This window comes from Bos javanicus, chromosome 29, assembly GCF_032452875.1.
Source record: "Bos javanicus breed banteng chromosome 29, ARS-OSU_banteng_1.0, whole genome shotgun sequence".
NCBI lineage: Eukaryota > Metazoa > Chordata > Mammalia > Artiodactyla > Bovidae > Bos > Bos javanicus.
Window position 1 is genome coordinate 755,073 of NC_083896.1, and position 20,520 is coordinate 775,592.

Here is a 20,520-nt window from a genome sequence, read left to right on the forward strand (position 1 = left end):
ACTGAAGCGACTTAGCAATAGCAGCAGCAAATATTTGATAGGCAATGGCAACCCACTCCAGTACTCTTGCCTGGAAAATCCCATGGACGGAGGAGCCTGGTAGGCTGCAGTCCTTAGGGTCGAGAAAAGTCAGACACGACTGAGCGACTTCACTTTCACTTTTCACTTTCATGCATTGGAGAAGGAAATGGCAACCCACTCCAGTGTCCTTGCCTGGAGAATCCCAGGGACGGCGGAGCCTGGTGGGCTGCCATCTGTGGGGTCGCACAGAGTCGGACACAACTGAAGCGACTTAGCAGTAGCAGCAGACCTCAGGTAGAGCGTTGAAAAAAAAACTGTAAATAGCTATCTTTATGATACATGAAACTTTATTAAAAAGAGAAATGGTATAATCAAACTACTTTGTGGTTTCATTTTCATTAAAAAAAATAAGCTAAGAGAAAAGGAAAAGACTTACAACTAAATAATTTGTTTTCTAGGTCAGTTATAAATAAGGCATTTATCATGATTAATATTATGAAATTATATAGCCTACACATGTCTGAAAACTGTAAGCACATACTAAAAATCACATTATCAGTGGTTAGCAGTCTGGAATTCAGATCCTTGGGTATCATGTTTGATATGACATTCAAGCAAACTATGAACAGAACTATTAGCATTTGCTAATACATCCTGTTTATGTAAGACTATAGCTTCTATCAAATTACTCATTTCCCTTCACCAAGATGAAGATAAGACAGTATGAAAGGTCCCTCCACCAATATTTATTAGGTCCTACTTGTTCACTTGGACAGCCCTGTAACCCACTGCTAAGGCAGATGTACTAACAGCCCCCATATCACAGCAGCATGGGCTAAGGGCAATTTCTCAGTCTAGTAATAAACAATGTTACTTTTATCAATCTTACACCTAGAGCTGAGGCATATATATACAAAGTATGGATTGCCTCTTAATGGGTTGAGCTTAGTTGTTCAATATTTTATTTGGCATTTGAGACTTGAAAATTATAAAAATATATCTCAAAGTTGATTTATTGGTTTAAAAATTTGCTACCGGGACTCTCTTTTATTAGCCTTTTCTTTCCTCTTCCCATCAAAGACTATGTCTTTCTCCTCCCAGCCAGTCAGCTGCATTGATGAATTCCTTCTGGTGTTTTTCACATGATGACACTGTCTTTATTTCATAAAAGATGGAGCCTGGGAAAGATCCTCCTAACAGTGAAAAATCAGACTCAAGAATCAAGGCCAGGCTTGCTTCCTGCAAAGTTTCCCTCCCGCCAAGTTTCCCTCCCCTTGGAAGCTTCCACTAAACTCTCAGGGAGTGTCTTGACTCACAGTGGGAGAATCTAGCCTGCTATTTCAGATTCCAGCCCTCCACATTCTGAAATACAAATTCTTTGATTGATCTTTGAAAATACAAACATTGCCACAGAAACATATTGTAAAAAATGTATAAATGAAGTGAGTTGTAAACATTCAACTCAATGTAAACATTCAAATATCTCTACAGGTTTGCATAAAAACAGTATTTTTTAAAAATGCATATAACTTTGCTTCTTGTAGCAAACAGTGCACAGGCTATTTATATTAAAAGGGAAAGGGCCAGGGGAGCTGGCTAAAGCCTCCAAAAAAGTCATTTGATCAAATTTTATCAGCAGATACTGATTTAGACATTTTCAGGGACACCCCAGAAAGTTATTTTTCCTGGAACCTCTAAAGGAAGCATCTTGCATAACAGAAATGAAAAATCAGTGCCATTCCAGTTAGATGTCTGAGGCAGTGTAACTCTTTCCCGAAACTGTCCATATATAGAGACTTTGATGGTAAGGAAGCACTGTTTAAGAATTATGAAAGATGGAAAACAAAGGTATCTTTCAGAGGGTCTTCGCACTTCGACGAGCTCATTCAGAGAACAGACTGGGTCTGCTTTCTCAGTCACGCCCACTCTTCTATTTCTATTTTATACCTGAGGATTATTCACAGCCCCTTTAAAAATAAAGAAAGAAAAGCACATTGCTTTGACTGTGTTCCAGAGGATCGGAGCCTAACCCGAGAAGCGGCGGCAGGGTCCTCGGGGAGCGGTGCCCTGTTCCGTCTCCCTGCCGAGGACGCGGGGGTCACAGGGCGTCGGTGGGGAGCGCGCAGGACTGGACCTCCTGGTACGCCGCCCGCGGCCTCGCGGAGCACAGCTTGAGCGAGAGGACCACCGAGAGGACCAGAAGGAGGAGGCCGAGGACGAAGAGAATGACCAAGGCTGCTCGTGCTCCTCTGGGATCCAGACTCTGGCCAAAGAAGTAGAGCTGCTCCTCGCCAGATTCTGTGCAAAAGAAACGCGAGCTGTCAGGGCACTTTCCCTGCGGAGTGAATCCCGACCATTGACTATAGGGTCGGGGCGGGCATCGTTACCGTTAGAGGGCGCGGATCCGGATGCACCTCCAGAAGGAGACTTGGTGGAGTATGGAATCCTGTTGTCTGGACAAAGAAGACAATGTGATGGTTTATAAACAATAGAAGCGGATTCTTTTCACTACCTGAGTTATTTCCAGAGTTAAGTCATTTCACCAACAAAGACTTGATCCTATCAGTATCTGTAAGCCTTTATTGGATAGTCACTGTGCCTATTTCGTGCCAGCATACCCCATCCACCCTGCAAACTTCTGCTCACCTATTAAGATATCCACCCGTGGAACCTGGGTTCATGTCCCCCAGCCTGTTAATCATTGCCCCCTGCTGCTGTCACTGAACCCTGTACCCTGCACTTTATCTTGGCATATACCATAGTCTACTACAGTTACAGGTCTGTCTCTCTTACTTGACTCTGAGCTCCTTGGAGGCCCTCATGCTTCCTGTTTTCAAAGTCTGCAGGAAGCCTGGTACTATCAGCTGGCATTACAGACAGAAAACAGTACCTATGTTTCGAAGGACTGTGTAGGTTGTCTCCATGCCAGCATGAATATGGTCAGACACATGACAATGTAACAACCACGTCCCTGGGTGATCTGCAAACAGTTCAATGGTTTGGAATGTCCCGGGAAAGAGGTCATGTACATCTTCTCGGTAAGATTTACCTATCTGCAGGTAGAAGGAAATAATAAAGATAAGAGCAGAAATCAATTAAATGAAGAATAGAAACATAATAAAGATAAAGAAACCAAAAGCTGGTTCTTTGAACAAATCAGTAACATTGATGAACTGTATGGAAACCAACCTGTGCTGGTCCCCAGTGATCCCTGTCTCCTGGTACTCAGTACCTTGGTAGTCCCCTCTCACACTACTATCTGACGGTTGGTCCTTGAAGCCACCAGCATATGGCAGAAGCAAATGGCATTCTGCTTCCCTTTCTCTCCCACTGGATCACTCACTCTAGGGAAGCCAGCTCCCATGTCATGGTAAAGAACTGAAGCCTCTGGCCCATAGTCCTGTGAGTGAGCTTGGAAATGGATCCTCCAGCTGCTGTCAAACCTAATGACTGTAACTCCAGTTGTCATCTTGATTGTACCCTCACAAGAGATGCTGAATCAGAATCAATGAGCTAAAATCTTTTCAGCCTAACCTAGAGAGATTGTGAGATAATAAGAGTGTGTTGCTTTAGGGCACTACATCTTAGGGTGAATTTGTTATGCAGCAAAACTCTAGACAAACTGACAGAGGAAAAAAAAAAAACCCCACAGATTACAAATATCAGAAATGAAAGGAGGTCTATCACTAAGACTTTATAGACATTAAAAAGGATAGTAAATGAATGTTATGAACAACTATCCATGAATTCTACAACTTTGGAGATTTACAGATGGCAGATGATAGAAAAGCATATGAAAAGATACTCAATATCATTAGCCATTAGGAAAATGCAAATGAAAAACAATGAGATACCAATATATATATTGGGTTAGCCAAAAAGTTCATTCAGGTTTCATAAGATCGTATTGAAAAATGTGAACGAACTTTGTGGTCAACCCAATGCTTAAATGGATGGCTAAGAAACAATAAGAATGAAAGATAGCCAGTGTTCATGTGGATGTGGAAAAGTGGTACCCTCATTCATGTCTGATAGGAGAGAAAAGTGTACTGTCTCTCTGGAACATAGTTTGGAAGTTTTATTGAAGTTAATCATATATGTACCACCTGGCCTGGTGGCTCAGTGGTAAAGAATCCACCGGCCAACCCAGGAGACATGAGTTAGATCCCTGGGTCAGGAAGATCCCCTGGAGAAAGAAATGGCAACCCACTCAAGTATTCTTGCCCAGATAATTCCATGGACAGAGGAGTCTTGCAGGATACAGTCCACAGGGTTGCAAAGACTGAAATACAACTTAGCAACTTAACAACAACAACTAGCAATCTACCCCCTAGGTATTTTCTCAAGGGAAAGGAAAAACTTATGTTCACATGAAACCACGTTCACAAATGTTTATAATGACTTTATTTTTAATAACCCCAAACTGGAAACAACCCAAATGTCTCTCAATAGGGGAACAAATAAACAAACTGCAATACATTCATACAATGGAATACTGTTCAACAACGGGATGGAACACACTGCTTATACAATGTGGTGGATGCACTTTAAACGCCAATACAAAATTAAACAAGCCAGATTAATAATGCTATAGGCTGTATGATTTAATTTATAAGACACTTCAGAAAAGGCAAAATTATAGAGACAAAAACAAATCAGTGGTTGCCAGGGGTTAAACATGGGAAAGGAGCTGACTCTAGAAGGTGCAAAGGGGACATTTTAGGGGTTGATGGAGGTGTTCTATATTTTGATTAGGGTTAGTTACACCACTGTATGTGCTTATCACAACAGAAGTGTATGCTAAACAGAGTGAATTTTGTTGTTGTCATTTAGTCACTAAGTTACGTTCAGCTCTTTGCAACCCCATTGACTGTAGCCAGCTAGGCTCCTCTATCCATGGGATTTCCCAGGCAAGAATATTGTTGAGGGTTACCATTTCTTTCTCCAGGGTATCTTCCCCACCCAGGGGTCAAACCCATGTCTCCTGCGTTGGCAGCTGGGTTCTTTACTGCTGAGGCACCAGGGAAGCCCCAGGGTGCATTATACTCAGTGTAAATTATACCTTAGTTGGAAATATTTAGGTATATAATAATTTTATATGTATATAAAATAATTTTGTTTTTATAAATTTTATATATTTTAATATAATTTTTAAATGTGGATTAAAACAGCCAAATTCTGAAAAGTATCATAGACAATTTAATATATGAAACTTAATATAATCACTGTTAGGTTAGTACTTTCTATCTTAAACTGTGTTGAATAAATATACTGAGGGGAGAGGATATTAAATGTTTCATTAGTTACTATTTATTTCTGTGTGACTGGAAAAGGAGCAGTGCAAGTTTTCCTTGCAGATTAGACATGATTATTCATTTCTATCTACTTCCTTGTAGACTGCACAGCACCTGAGATGACAGACATTTGGACCTTATCCCAGGGATTCTGATTCATCAGGTCTGGAGTGGAGCCTGGCAATCTGTTTCTTAAACTGCTCCACAGGTGATTCACCAGTCAGATAGCACAGCTTGATGCTTGAAAGGCAGGAAGCCATACGTGGTAGAGCCCAGTCCACTAGGGCAAAAGTCAAGGTAACATTTCGGACCCAAGACAAAGCTTGAAATATCTCATTTACTAGAGAGAGCTATTCTGTTGGTGAAGCACATAGAAAAGAAACAGGAGAGGAAAAAGAAAAGAAAAAAAGGAAAAGGGACAAAATACTATGGATGCCTTCATTTGCAATATTAATAGCATACTCCAGAGTGGTTGGAATTATCCCCATGTGGGCTGCCATCTATGGGGTCGCACAGAGTCAGACACGAATGAAGCGACTTAGCAGCAGCAGCAGCAGCAGCAGCAACTGATAACAAAACTCTCATTTGAAGCTCAGAGAGTTTTTTTTCTTTTTAAAGCACAAAAAAATACATATTAAGAAATATTTGTCAGGGGAAGGACATAATCATATTTCTCTGTTCCATTCTCTAGCATTCACTACCACCCCTTGTGGCTTGTGAAAGCCTTATTGTCAAATAACTCTAATTTCACAATGGAAATATATTGAATCTGTTAATTCAATGTCTTCCCCAAAGCATTTCTCTTACACGAACCTTGAAAAGAAAGCTCTCAGCATGATAATGAACGGTGTGTATGTCCACTTCATCTCCTACTCCTAACAGGTACCAGTTGGTCATTGTGTCTTCATTCATGACGAGTCCATGAAGGTTCCCATAAATCTTCCCATTAATAGCTAAGAAGGTAAAAAAAAAAACAGCGTCTTGTTAGTGATGATTACTTAATCTGGTTTTAGAAACAATTCAAGAAGATCTTTATGTCACCAACATTTTCATTTGCCTGATAAACATGTAACCATCCCACTCACACTTACCAATGTCCCCACCATTTTAGACCCAAAATTCAGAGTAGTAAGAAATCTTTATAAAAGAGAGCCAGAAAAGAGAAATAGAGGTTTGTTTTTAAAAGCTCTCTCTTGGGTAGCAGTACATGTTGGTTGGTTGGTTGTTTATTTGAAATATTCTTTTTATAGAGTGGATTACAGACTCATGTGTGGGGTCACCAGATTTACACCATTCTACAGCTGAGTGAACACAAGCATGGAGAATCAAGTTTATATAAATCAAAATTGAACCAATTAAAAGGTTCAATTAATATTTCATTTTCTGAGAACTAGCTTGGGGCAAGTTGCTAAACTTGGCTCAATCTCCAAGAGAAGGAAAGGTTCCAAGAGAAGGAAAGGTTCCCACAGGCCTGAGCCCATGATCTAACAATGACTAAAGCAAGCTCAAGCTAGGCTGACATGGTAGATAGGGATTTCATTCCTCTGTTTTCTACAAACTTTTTATTCTGTGTGTCATGACACAACCAAATGAGTTACATTCACTAAAAGGAGAGAGCCTAAGAAACTTTGCATAGAGGGAGGCAAAATTGTAGGGGAGAGAGTAGCTGAATCAGAAATCAGGTTGCTATATTCTAATCAATGTTAGCAATTAACTAGCTTTCTTATCTTGGGCAGGACCTATCTTTTTGCACACTGTTGGTCAAAAGTAGATCTTGGTGATAGAGTGTAGATATGTCAATTAAAACACATTACTTCCACTTAAAAAACAAGAAGTACCTTAAATTTCAAAGAATTACATAACAGACACATTAAAACAGAAATTTGGTGATAGTGTTTCATGTTCCAGAGACAGTTAAACCAGGCCCTTAAATTTGATCAAGTACAGGTTATCCTGTATTCTTATACAAATATACCAATAAGTGATCATTCATTTCCTAGGAATTACTTTACAGTCTTATAGTTTAGGGATCCCAGCATTCAGAGACACAGCTGCCTAAACAGATGGTCCGGAACCTCACTGGACCTTGCTGGCAGCCAGTCAGTGGTTTGGCTGGTTCCCTCTGAAGGAAAGCTTTGGAGGACTTTGTTCTATCAAGGTGCCCATGGGAATGGAGAAGGGCTCAGAGAAGGAGGCTGGGACCTTCCACAGATTTCTATGGACTTATCTCAACAAGGGTCTCCTTTTTAAACCTCTGATATACCATGCATTTTGTTGCTCTCCTCAAAATCATCAGAGGGCTTAAAATCTCGTGGATCTTTATTAAGATACTTCTTAATATTGTCATCCAGATACCAGGATTCATTCTCATTAAATACCAAAAACAAGAGAGCAAATTCATAATCAACGTCGCTTCTTCTTCCCTTTTCATTCAACACTCCTTCTCTGCATGTAATCAGAGGACCCACCAAACCACTGTATGTATCCTGAAAGAAAAATAAACTGAATTAGAAAAGCTTTAAATAATTTAATAACACAGATTAGTTGCTTGTAAGAGTCAATACAAAAAGACTAAAAGACAATTGACCATGAAATAAGTACCAAGAAACCCTGAAGAATCAGGGCGATCTTCGCTAAAATTTAAGATTATTTCTAAAAATTTGCTGAGAGTGAGCTTTATGAGGGCTGAGGCTGTGTTCTTTACTCACTGTTGAGTCTCCAGAGCTGGGCTGTCTACTACATAGAAGGTGTGCAATAAATATTTGTTGAATAAATGAATGCTTATTTCTATTTTCCTGTGTGTTTTTCAAGTGAGACTATATTTTTTTATTGAAGTATAGTGGATTTACAATGTTGTATTAGTTTCAGATGTACAACAAAGTGATTCAGTTATGCGTATATATATATGTATATGTATTACTTTACAGATTCTTTCCCATTATCAGTTACTACAAGATATTGAATATAGTTCCCTGTATACAGTAAGTCCTTGTTGTTTATCTATTTTGTATGTGGTGGTGGTGTGTGCTCAGTCGTGTCTGACTCTGTGACCCCACGGACTGTAGTCCACCAGCCTCCTGTATCCATGGGATTTTCCAGACAAGAATACTGGAGTGGGTTGCCAATTCCTTCTCCAATTTTGTATGCTGTGTGTATCTATTAATCCCAAACTCCTAATTTATCCCCCACCCCTTGTTTTCTTCTTTGGTAACCATAAATTTTTTTCTATGTCTGTAAGCATATTTCTGTTTGGTAAGTAAGTTCATTTGTATCATTTTTTTAGATTCCACACATAAGTGATTTCATACAATATTTGTCTTTGTCTGACTGACTTAGTGTAATCATCTCTAGTTCCATCTATTTTGCTCCAAATGGTTTTATTTCATTTTTTAATGGCTGAGTAATATTCAGACATTGAGTGTGTATGTGTGTGTATATATATACACACAACATGTTCTTTACCCATTCATCTGGCACTGGACGTTTAGGTTGCTTCCCTGTTTTGTTTATTGTAAATAGTGCTGCTATGAACATTGCACATATCTTTTTGAATTATGGTTTTCTCTGGGTTATATGCCCAGAAATAAGATTGCTGGATCATATGCTAACTCTGTTTTTAGTTTTCTGAGAAACCTCCATCCTATTCTCCAAAGTGGCTGTACCAATTCACATTCCCACCAACAATGTAGGAGGGTTTCCTTTTCTCCACACCCTCTCCAGCATTTATTATTTGTAGACTTTTTAATGATGGCCATTCTGTCCAGTGTGAGGTGATACTCAAGTGGGATTGTATTTATAACTATATACAAATGCTTATATTCCATTTTCTATCCCCCAAAGATGATAAATTCCTTCAAGACAAGAATATTTTCAGCCCTCATAGTACTTGGTGAGGTCATTTGCACATCACAACGGCTCAATAAATATTTGTTGGGATGCACAAAGCAATCAGCAAAAAATTGATATGAGCCCATGAATGATTTTCATATTGAGTTATTCAGCCCTGAGCTTTCTTTTGAACTCCCACATTTCCATCTGCCTATTTAAATATTCCAGCTGGATGCCTCCTGCAATAATTCAATCTGCTCATAAGCCTTTCTAAGGTGAATTTTAGTATTTCCCTCAAACCATTTCCTTCTCCTGAATTCTCTATTTCTGTTAGTAGCACTATGATATTCCCTGTCACTTAAGTCAGAAAACTTGATTATCAGTGTTTAATTCCTCATTTTCCTCACTTTGTCCCACGTTGTGCGTGTGTGTGTACTCAGTTGCTAAATGATGCTGGACTCTTTGCAGCCCTGTGGACTGTAGCCACCAGGCTCCTCTGTCCATGGAATTTTCCAGGCAAGAATGCTGGAGTGGCTCGCCATGTCCTCGGCCAGGGGTCGTCCCATCTCATTTGCTATCAAATCTTACATTTTTTTCCCCTTCACAGAGTCTGTTCTGTGACTTTCTCTTCATTCTACCCACCATCCTTCTAGTGTAAGATCGTTTTGTTTTTTGGCCCCACCCTGCAGCCTGTGGGATATTATCTCTCAGACCAGGGATCGAACATGTCCTATAAAAGTCACCAGATTCAGAATTGTGATATAATTATGGATGTACACATGTATTATTTCCCCCAAAGATGATAAATTCCTTCAAGACAAGAATATTTTCAACCCTCATAGTACTTGGTGAGGTCATTTGCACAACGACTCAATAAATATTTGTTGGGATGAACAAAGCAATCAGCAAAAAAAGTGGACTTCCCATGATTCTACTTTGGTTTTTGTTGTTTTTTTCAAGTGTCTGGTATGTTTCCCCTGAACTCTTGTGCTTTCCAGTAAAAAGACACTAATTATATCAGATATGACCTTAGTTTGGACTTCAATTATGATACATAATTCAAGACTAGATTTTTATACATACATATCTGACTCAAGTTCAATATTGAATCCTTGCCTTTAATTTCTAAGTAAAGTTAGCCTATTTATCATTCAAATAGTTTGTGATTTCAGTTACTAAGTTTTTATGGAGTGTGTTTTCTTTCCTGAGCCCTGATGGTACTGGTAAGGATTTTAAAACTGGGTAACGTCATAAACCATGTTAAAAATTAAAATATATATTTATTTTTTGTTTATCTAATTTACATATCTTCTCTTGCTTCAAACTTCCTTATAAGTTCTAAATTTAGTAATTTGAGATCTCATTTTTTTCCCCTACACTTTAGATCAAGGGGCAGCAAACTTTGTTTTTGTAAAGTGCCATATAGCAAGTGGCTCCCTTTGTGACTCAGATGGTAAAGAAACCACCTGCAATGAGGGAGATCTGGGTTGAGACGATCCCCTGGAGAAGGGAAAGGCTAACGACTCCAGTTTCTGGCCTGGAGAATTCCATAGACTGCATAGTCCATGGGGTCGCAAAGAGTCAGACACGACTGAGCAACTTTCACTTCACTTCACCTTCACAAAGCAAGAATTTTTTACTTTGTGAATCATACCATTTCCATCACAGATACTCAACTTCATTATCAATAATGCAAACAAATGGGCATGGCCATAGTTTGAGACCCCTGCTTAAAACCAATATACCTCTTCATATATACCCACTGTAATTGTGATAACTTGAACAGTCAACTGAAAACCGTATCACTTTGAGCATTTTGGCGGCTCTTTCCACCTTACCTTCACAAAGTTTACTGTTGAATAGTAAAGCCATGGAATACAATTTGGGTCAGATGGCCCTGGACCGGACCTTTTAGGGACATTCCATCTGTAAGTTTTTATTTCTCCTGAAACAAATAAGAAGAAATAGAAAAAAAAATTAATTATGTGATCTCTGTTCCAGACAATTTACCTGAAGAAATACAAACAGATTCTTTGTATATTTTGATTAAAGTTACTGCTGGGGAGAATTACCCATTCAATAGAAATATTCCTGTTAAACTCATACCTTGACTTTTTGCAGGTTCACCATGACAGATTTTCATTTCAGCCTATATTATAGCCTTCCATCCTAGTTTGATGGTTTTTCTCCTCAAATTTTGTATCTCCTTCCCAAGAGTTATGCTTGAGCACACTAGAGTTGCCGTGGGCCTCAGCCTTGGCTTCTTGTGGAGGCACCAGGGAGCTTTGTAAACCCTCACTGCTCAGACCTCATCCCAAACCAATGAAATTAGAATATCTGCAATATATTATTGGTGTACAAATATATTCCTTAAGCTTCTCAGGCAATTCTAATCTGCAGGCAAGTGAGATCTAGCTGGAACCAGAGAGACTCAGAGAGGCCTAGTTTCAAATCTCAACCCTAATGACTGTTTCCACTCAACCTTTGATAAGCTACCTTACCTGACTGACCTTTGAAAAGTGACAGCTTCCCTGGTAGCTCAGATGGTAATGAATCTGCCTGCAAATCAGGAGACCTGGGTTTGGTCCCTGGATAGGAAAGATGCCCTGGAAAAAGGAATGGCTACCCACTCCAGACCAATGCCTGGATTTCACTTAGCTTTTGACAAGCTACTTAACCTTCACAGAACTTTAGTTTCCTTATTTGTAAAGTGGATTAGTCAACCCAGTTTTCAAACTGTTGTGAGGATTAAATGAAATAAAATATCTAGGAAAGTGCCTCACATTGAGGTCAGTCAATAATTGTTAATTTGTATATATGTGTGCATGCTAAGTCGCTTCAGTTGTGTCCAACTCTGTGCAACCCAATGGACTATAGCCCACTAGGTTCCTCTGTCCATGGGAATTCTCCAGGCAAGAATACTGGAGTGGGTTGCCATGCCCTCCTCCAAGGGATCTTCCTGACCCTGGGATCAAATCCATGTCTCTTATGTCTCCCACGTTGGCAGGCAGGTTCTTTACTGCTAGTGCCACCTGGGAAAGCCCTAAATGTTAGTTGCTCAGTCATGTCTGACTCTTTGCAACCCATGGACTGTAGTCCACCAGGCTCCTTTGTCCATGGACTTCTCCAGGCAAGAACACCAAAGTAGATTGTCATGCCCTTCTCCAGGGGATCTTTCCAACCCAGGGATTGAACCTAAGTCTCCCATGTTTCAGGCAGATTCTTTACCATCTGAGCCACCGTGCAAGAGTTAGTTTGTATGTATACTAGCAACAAATGCGTGCACTCCCTCTGGTCAGGCCCCATATCTGTGAATCCCCTGTGACTGGCCCAGAGCCTTGCAGAGGAACCATATATTACTCATGAGTTATCAAGATAATCACACTGTAAAAGGCTCATTTAAATTATCTCCTTTTGAACTATCTGAGTCCCATCCTCACCCTATAAGGACAAACAATTTACAGCTGAATCTGAGTCACAAAGCAAAACAAAAGACTTGCATGAAACTTTGGTCTGTATTTGTTCATGAAGCAGTTGGTTTAGCAATATCAACTTAGGTCTAGTTTCCATGATTTACCCCATGCCTTGGTAATCACAAGATAAACAGCTAAATGCAAGTGACTATTGGTGCGGGGTTACTAAAGTTGAAACAATCCATTGTCCACCCACCTGGAAGCCAAGTTCTCAACAAAAAGAGGATGCTCAGTAAATGTTTGTTGAGTGATATAATGAAAAGAAGATGAAGAAAATGGAGGAAGGGGAGAAGAAGGAGAGGGGAAATCTGAGGGGGCTTCAGTTCAATTGTGTCCAACTCTTTGTGAACCATGGACTGCAGCAAGCCAGGCCTCCCTGTCTATCACCAACTCCATGAGTTTACTCAAACTCATGTCCATCTAGTCGGTGATGCCATCCAACCATCTCATCCTCCGTCATCTCCTTCTCCTCCCGCCTTCAATCTTTCCCAGCATCAGGGTCTTTTCAAATGAGTCAGCTCTTCGCATCAAGTGGCCAAAGTATTGGAGTTTCAGCTTCAGCATCAGTCCTTCCAATGAATATTCAGGACTGATTTCCTTTAGGATGGACTGGTTGGATCTCCTTGCAGTCCAGGGGACTCTCAAGAGTCTTCTCCGACACCACAGTTCAAAAGCATCAATTGTTCAGCACTCAGGTTTCTTAATGATCCAACGCTCACATCCATACATGACTACTGGAAAAACCATAGCTTTGACTAGATGGACCTTTGTCGGCAGAGTAATGTCTCTGCTTTTTAATGTGCTGTCTAAGCTGGTCATGGTTTTTCTTCCAAAGAGCAAGTATCTTTTAATTTCATGGCTGCAGTCACCATCTACAGTGATTCTAGAGCACAAACAAATAAAGTTTTTCACTATTTCCATTGTTCCCCATCTATTTGCCATGAAATGACGGGACCAGGTGCCATGATCTTCGTTTTCTGAATGTTGAGTTTTAAGCCAACTTTTTCACTCTCTTCTTTCACTTTCATCCAGAGGCTCTTTAGTTCCTCTTCACTTTCTGCCATAAGGGTGGTGTCATCTGCATATCTGAAGTTGTTGATATTTCTCCTGGCAATCTTGATTCCAGCTTGTGCTTCATCCAGCCCAGCATTTTACATGATACACTCTGCATATAAGTTAAATAATCAGGGTGACAATACACAGCCTTGGCATATACCTTTATCAATTTGGAGCCAGTCAGGTGTTCCATGTTCAGTTCTAACTGTTGTTTCTTAACCTGAATATAGATTTCTCAGGAGGCAGGTAAGGTGGTCTAGTATTCCCATCTCTTTAAGAATTTTCCATAGTTTGGTGTGAGCCGCACAGTCAAAGGCTTTAGCATAGTCAATAGAACAGAAGCAGATGGTTTTTTGAATTCTCTTGCTTCTTCTATAACCCAACAGATGTTGGCGATTTGATCTCCAGTTCCTCTGCCTTTTCTAAATCCAGCTTGAACATCTGGAAGTTCATGGTTCACATATTGCTGAAGCCTGGCTTGGAGAATTTTGAGCATTACTTTCCTAGTGTGTGAGATGAGTGCAATTGCGTGGCAGTTTGAACATTCTTTGGGATTGGAATGAAAACTGACCTTTTCCAGTCTTGTGGCCACTGCTGAGTTTTCCAAATTTGCTGGCATACTGAGTGCAGCACTTGAATTCCATCACCTCCACTAGCTTTGTTTGTAGTGACACTTCCTAAGGCCCACTTGACTTTGCATTCCATGATGTCTGGCTCTAGGTGAGTGATCACACCATCATGGTCATCTGGGTCATAAAGATCTTTTTTGTATAGTTCTTTTGTGTATTCTTGCCACCTCTTCTTAATATCTTCTGCTTCTGTTAGGTCCATACCATTTCTGTCTTTTATTGAATACCTTTAAAAAAAGGTATCCTTTAAAAAAGGATACCTAAAAAAATGGGTATCCTTTTTTGGTTGGATCCAACATTCTCCTGTCAATGGTTGTTCAGAAGTGAGTTGCAATTTTGGAGTTCTTGCAGGAGATAAGGGCAATCCAATCCAAGATGACAGAGTCCTGAGGGAGCTTACTTTTCTTAAAATGCTAACTTGCACTCTTCATCACATGCATGCCCTGATTAAACTTTCTTATCCAACTTGCCTGAACTAAGTTAGTCTCTTGCTCCTACCCCCAATCTTTGGGTTCTCCCAAAACTTTCAGACTTATTTGAAACTCCTGTGGGGACTGAATACCTCTGGCTCTAATTTAAAAAAGAAAAAATGCTCCATTGCCACAATCTATAATAATTCTTCTTCCTACTCTGACAGCCTTCCTACCTAGGACTCTTAGGAGTCCAGTCAGCCTAGAGAATTGGAGCTGTGTCCCTTGTCAGTCTTCACCAAGAGGGTACATCCACCAGGAGGGGTCACGCCAGCTTTCCCAAAGCCCTACCAGAGCCCCCTCAACCCTCAGGCCTGATAGGCATCTTTCTTCCTCCCTCTGAAGCTGCTTCAACCATCAAAAATAAATATATTTAATAGTTTTTTTTATCCATTTTAAACCATTTCCCTCTTCATCGAAGCAAGAAGGGAAGAAGAAAGTACAAAACATGTGAAGTAGAAAAGATGATCACGTTGCTGTTTAAAATACCACCATGAAGATAAAACCATTATTAACATTTTGGCTTATTTCCCTTCTAGTCTGTCTTATATATTTGTATGTTGCTTAACAAGTCTTTACCATGTAATTTAAAACTTTTTTTTCATTAAAACTTGTTCGTTAAATCTTTCTTAAATGTCATTTTATGGCCACACAATGGTCCACTATAAAAAGATTCCCAAATTTACTTGTTTCTCTGTATATAGACATTTAGATGTTCATGAAAAGTTTCTTGAAGCAGGTTGAAGCAGCTTTTGATACTGGGAATAGGAAGTGGCAGAAATTGGAATAGTAACCAGTAAAGATTTTCCTTCCCACAACCCCATCCTTGAACAGGTACCTTGCTAACTTTTTGATTCATTATATTGTTTTCTTTTCTTATTTTTTACATCTTTAAATTTTTGATTTAATGATCTTTATTGAAATTGCTATAGCATTGTTATAGTTGTTCTGTTCTTCTGTGTATTCTTGCCACCTCTTCTTAATATCTTCTGTTTCTGTTAGGTCCACACCATTTCTGGAAAAGATCAGTTTTCATTCCAATCCCAAGGAAAGGCAATGCCAAAGAATGCTCAAACTACAACACAATTGTACTCATCTCACACACTAGCAAAGTAATGCTCAAAATTCTCGAAGCCAGGCTTCAACAGTACATGAACTGAGAACTTCCAGAAGTTCAAGCTGGATTTAGAAAAGGCAGAGGAACCAGAGATCAAATCGCCAACATCCGTTGGATCATCAAAAAAGCAAGAGAGTTCCAGAAAAACATCTACTTCTGCTTTATTGACTCTGCCAAAGCCTTTGACTGTGTGGATCACACCAAACTGTGGAAAATTCTTAAAGAGATGGGAATACCAGACCACCTTACCTGCCTCCTGAGAAATCTGTATGCAGGTCAGGAAGCAACAGTTGGAACAGGACATGAAACAAGACTGGTTCCAAATCAGGAAAGGAGTACATCAAGGCTGTGTACTGTCACCCTGCTTATTTAACTTATATGCAGAGTATATCATGCAAAATTCCAGGCTGGGTGAAGCACAAGCTAGAATCAAGATTGCCAGGAGAAATATCAGTAACATCAGATATGCAGATGACACCACCCTATGACAGAAAGTGAAGAGGGACTAAAGAGCCTCTTAATGAAAGTGAAAGAGCAGAGTGAAAAAGTTGGCTTAAAACTCAACATTCAGAAAACAAAGATCATGGCATCTGGTCCCATCACTTCATGGCAAATAGATGGGGAACAATGGAAATAGTTAAAGACTTTATTTGTTTGGGCTCCAAAATCACTGCAGATGGTGAATGCAGCCATGAAATTAAAAGACACTTGCTCCTTGGAAGAAAAAGTGACCAAACTAGACAGCGTTTAAAAGGCAGAGACATTACTATGCCGACAAAGGTCCATCTAGCCAAAGCTATGGTTTTTCCAGTAGTCATGTATGGATGTCAGAGTTGGACTATAAAGAAAGCTTAGCACTGAAGAACTGATGCTTTTGAATTGTGGTGTTGGAGAAGACTCTTGAGAGTCCCTGGACTGCAAGGAGATCCAACCAGTCCATCCTAAAGGAAATCAGTCCTGAATATTCATTGGAAGGACTGATGCTGAAGCTGAAACTCCAACACTTTGGCCACCTGATGCAAAGAACTGACTTATTGGAAAAGACCCTGATGCAGGGAAAGATTGAGGGCAAGAGGAGAAGGGGACGACAGAGGATGAGATGGTTAGATGGCATCACCAACTCGATGGACATGAGTTTGAGCAAGCTCCGGGAGTTGGTGATGGACAGGGAAGCCTGGCGTGCTGCAGTCTATGGGGTCGCAAAGAATCGGACATGACTGAGCAACTGAACTGATAGTATTATTATAGTGTTATTATGTAGTCATAAGAGGTAAAAGGGAATATAACTCCCCCATAATTATACCTATGGGGTTGCTATCAGTTTTGTAACAGGGGCTCTTAACACTTATTACAACCACATTTCAACTGTGTAAAATTTATGGAAGCTCATTATATTATGAAATCTTCTCACCTTTCAATGCATCTTTTAAACACATCAAAGCTGTATATAATCACTCTGCTTATTTAACTTATATGCAGAGTACATCATGAGAAACGCTGGGCTGGATGAAGCACAGCTGGAATCAAGATTGCCAGGAGAAATATCAATAACCTCAGATATGCAGAAGACACCACCCTTATGGCAGAAAGCGAAGAAGAACAAAAGAGCCTCTTGATGAAAGTGAAAGAGGAAAGTGAAAAAGTTGGCTTAAAGCTCAACATTCAAAAAACTAAGATCATGGCATCTGGTCCCATCACTTCATGGAAAATAGATGGAGAAACAGTGGAAACAGTGGCTGATTTTATTTTTTTGGCCTCCAAAATCACTGCAGATGGTGATTTCAGCCATGAAATTAAAAGACACTTGCTCCTTGTAAGAAAAGCCATGAGAAACCTAGACAGCATATTAAAAAGCTGACATTACTTTGCCTACAAAGGTCCATCTAGTCAAAGCTCTGATTTTTCCAGTAGTCATATATGGATGTGAGAGTTAGACCATAAAGAAAGCTGCACACTGGAGAATTGACGCTTTTGAACTGTGGTGTTGGAGAAGATTCTTGAGAGTCCCTGGACTGCAAGGAGTTCTAACTAGTCAATCCTAGAGGAAATCAGTCCTGAATATTCATTGGAAGGACTGATGCTGAAGCTGAAACTCCAATACTTTGGCCACTTGATGCGAAGAGCTGACTCATTTGAAAAGACCCTGATGTTGGGAAAGATTGAGGGCAGGAGGAGAAGGGGACGACAGAGGATGAGATGGTTAGATGGCATCACTGACTCAATGGACATGAGTTTGGGTAAACTCCGGGAATTGGTGATGGACAGGGAGGCCTGGCGTGCTATGGTTCATGGGGTCGCAAAGAGTCAGACATGACTGAGCAGCTGAACTGAACTAACCCCAGACTCCCAGTCCATCCCTCTCCCGCCCTGTGCCTTGGCAACCACAAGTCTGTTCTCTATGCTATGAGTCTGTTTCTGTTTTGTAGATAGATTCCCTTGCGCAATATTTTGGATTCCACATGTGAATGATATCATGTGTATAACTGAGTCAGTATGTTATACTTTGGAGTTTGGCACAACATTGTAAATCAACTATATACTTCAATTAAAAAAACAATTAGAGTTCTATCTCTTTTATAAAGCTTTTCTTAACTGTTCCTAATTAAATGAGTCTTCATGGATTTTCTTTCTCTGAAATTTTATCAACCTTCTCAGATATATTCTTGAAAATCTTCACCACTTAGAATTTCAACATGTATAATCTGTATTATTGCTGAAATGATTCATCTTGTCTTTTTTTTTCTTCCAAACTCATTTTAAGCATCTTGAGAGAAATGCATGGTTAAGAGCTCAGGTCCTGAGGTCAAACAGGCTCCACCATTACTAATGTCTGTCCTGGTTGACCTCTTTACTCCTCTTTGCCTCAGTCACCTGTTAAATGAACGTAACACCACCAGATTTCATCAATAACAGGATGTGCATTTTCACAATTTAGCATATCTGATGCCAAGATGTATCTTTCCATCAGTGGCATGTTAAAGTTTAATTGGCAGCATTTAAAATATATATTTATTTACTTGGCCACTTTGGGTCTTAGTTGCAACACACAGGATCTTGCAGTGTGTGGGCTCCAGAGCTCAAGGGCTCAGTAGTGGCAGTTGCAGGCTTAGTTACACGTGGGGTCTTAGCTCCGTGGTCAGGGATTGAACCGGGTCCCCCACATTGGGAGGCAGATTCTTAACCACTCAACCACCAGGGAGGTCCTGACAGCACTTTTTTTTTCTTTAATAACAAAGTAATGATGGCCATTATAATCAGTGGTATCAGGCTCAATGAAATATGTTAGTGTCTACCTCCCTGAGTTATTATAAGTAAGTTTTTAAATTTTTTTCTAAATTTAAAAGCTGGCACAAGGTTAACATTCAATATGTACTAGCTGTTATTATGTCTTAATACCCTTTAAGGACTCTAATTGAGCCCTAGAAACTCCATAAACAGTCATTGGCTGAATAGTAATTTCGTATCAGGGTAATGGATGGAACGTAATGGAGTAATAATGTTACAATGAGCTTTCCAAGACCTGTCAGAGATCAGACAAGAAAGAAGTTGAGCCTGGAGTACTCATCAGCATGGAGCAGACCTCTGGGGTAAGTTACCTGGCTTTGTGACAGGCACTTGGAGCCGCTTCCCACTATCCACGTCCTCCACACCCTGGGCTGAGATGGAGTAGGGCCGACTGGCCTTGTTCATAAATATGATCAGGATGGAGTCCCCAACCTCGGCGTGAATCATCGGGCCTAAAGGCAAAACACAGGTCTGTGTGCATTATCGTTGCTCTTTTCAACATTGGTGTAATTCACATGTGGGTAGTATTTGACAAAATAAACAAAGGTTACCTTGTTATTAGTGTATTTCCTCTAGCAGGTGACATTGGTTAGCATTAAATATCATGTCATGTTTTGCAGTTGGATCAATCAGGTTTCAAATCCTGCCTCCTTCTCTTACTTATTAGAGAGGCTTTGAGTAAGTCAAGTAACCTACCTGAGTCAAATTCCTCATCTGTAACATGGTCTTACCTTTCTTAAAGGGTTACAGTAAGGATTAGATAAAGTAACATATGTAAAGTGCTAATTTCAGTAAATTGAGACATAGTACTCAATAAATGCTTAAATTTTTACTACTGCTAAGACGTACTCTTCAGGAAAAACTATATCCACAACACGTGGTGACTTTCCATTGTAATCCCCCTGTGTGTAACCTTTGGTTAGCTTAAAATTGCTCATTATCTGGTAAGTAGATAAAATAATAGTGAGGATGCAATGAAATAATGACTATAAAAGGAATTTCTAAGACAACAAAATTAAAACATAAACATATTGATTTATGATCAATATGGTGATTTCACTAATGTATGTCCAAATATCCAATGCTATTTCTCGGTATTTGGATACCTGCATGAGACGTGCACTCTTCAGAAAGTTGTGTGTACACATTTCTGTTAGAAGCAACCAGCATGAGTGCCAATGGAAATCGGCACACACATCCCTGGAGAGGTCTACCCTCATTGCCGTGGGATGCCCTCATCCAGCACAGGTGCCTGTTGGTCCCCAAAACAAGGCACAAATGCAGTTTGCTCAGCCACACTGACAGAGCATCACTCACACAGGGATCACTTGAGAGAGGTGGAAACAG

The 20,520-nt window shown here is 40.0% G+C and overlaps 1 protein-coding gene across 1 annotated transcript in view; it reads right to left on the bottom strand.

The window, feature by feature from the left end:
* Positions 1–443: 443 nt before the first annotated feature.
* HEPHL1 (hephaestin like 1) overlaps positions 444–20,520 on the bottom strand; it is a 92,155-nt gene continuing 72,078 nt past the window's right edge. The window contains exons 14-20 of the mRNA XM_061405954.1: positions 19,485–19,625; positions 10,982–11,088; positions 7,579–7,801; positions 6,129–6,268; positions 2,912–3,074; positions 2,409–2,474; positions 444–2,319 (exon numbers count right to left, since the gene is read on the bottom strand). Coding sequence (XP_061261938.1) covers positions 2,120–2,319; positions 2,409–2,474; positions 2,912–3,074; positions 6,129–6,268; positions 7,579–7,801; positions 10,982–11,088; positions 19,485–19,625 — 1,040 coding nt within the window. The 3' untranslated portion in view covers positions 444–2,119. The remainder of the gene's footprint in view (positions 2,320–2,408; positions 2,475–2,911; positions 3,075–6,128; positions 6,269–7,578; positions 7,802–10,981; positions 11,089–19,484; positions 19,626–20,520) is intronic.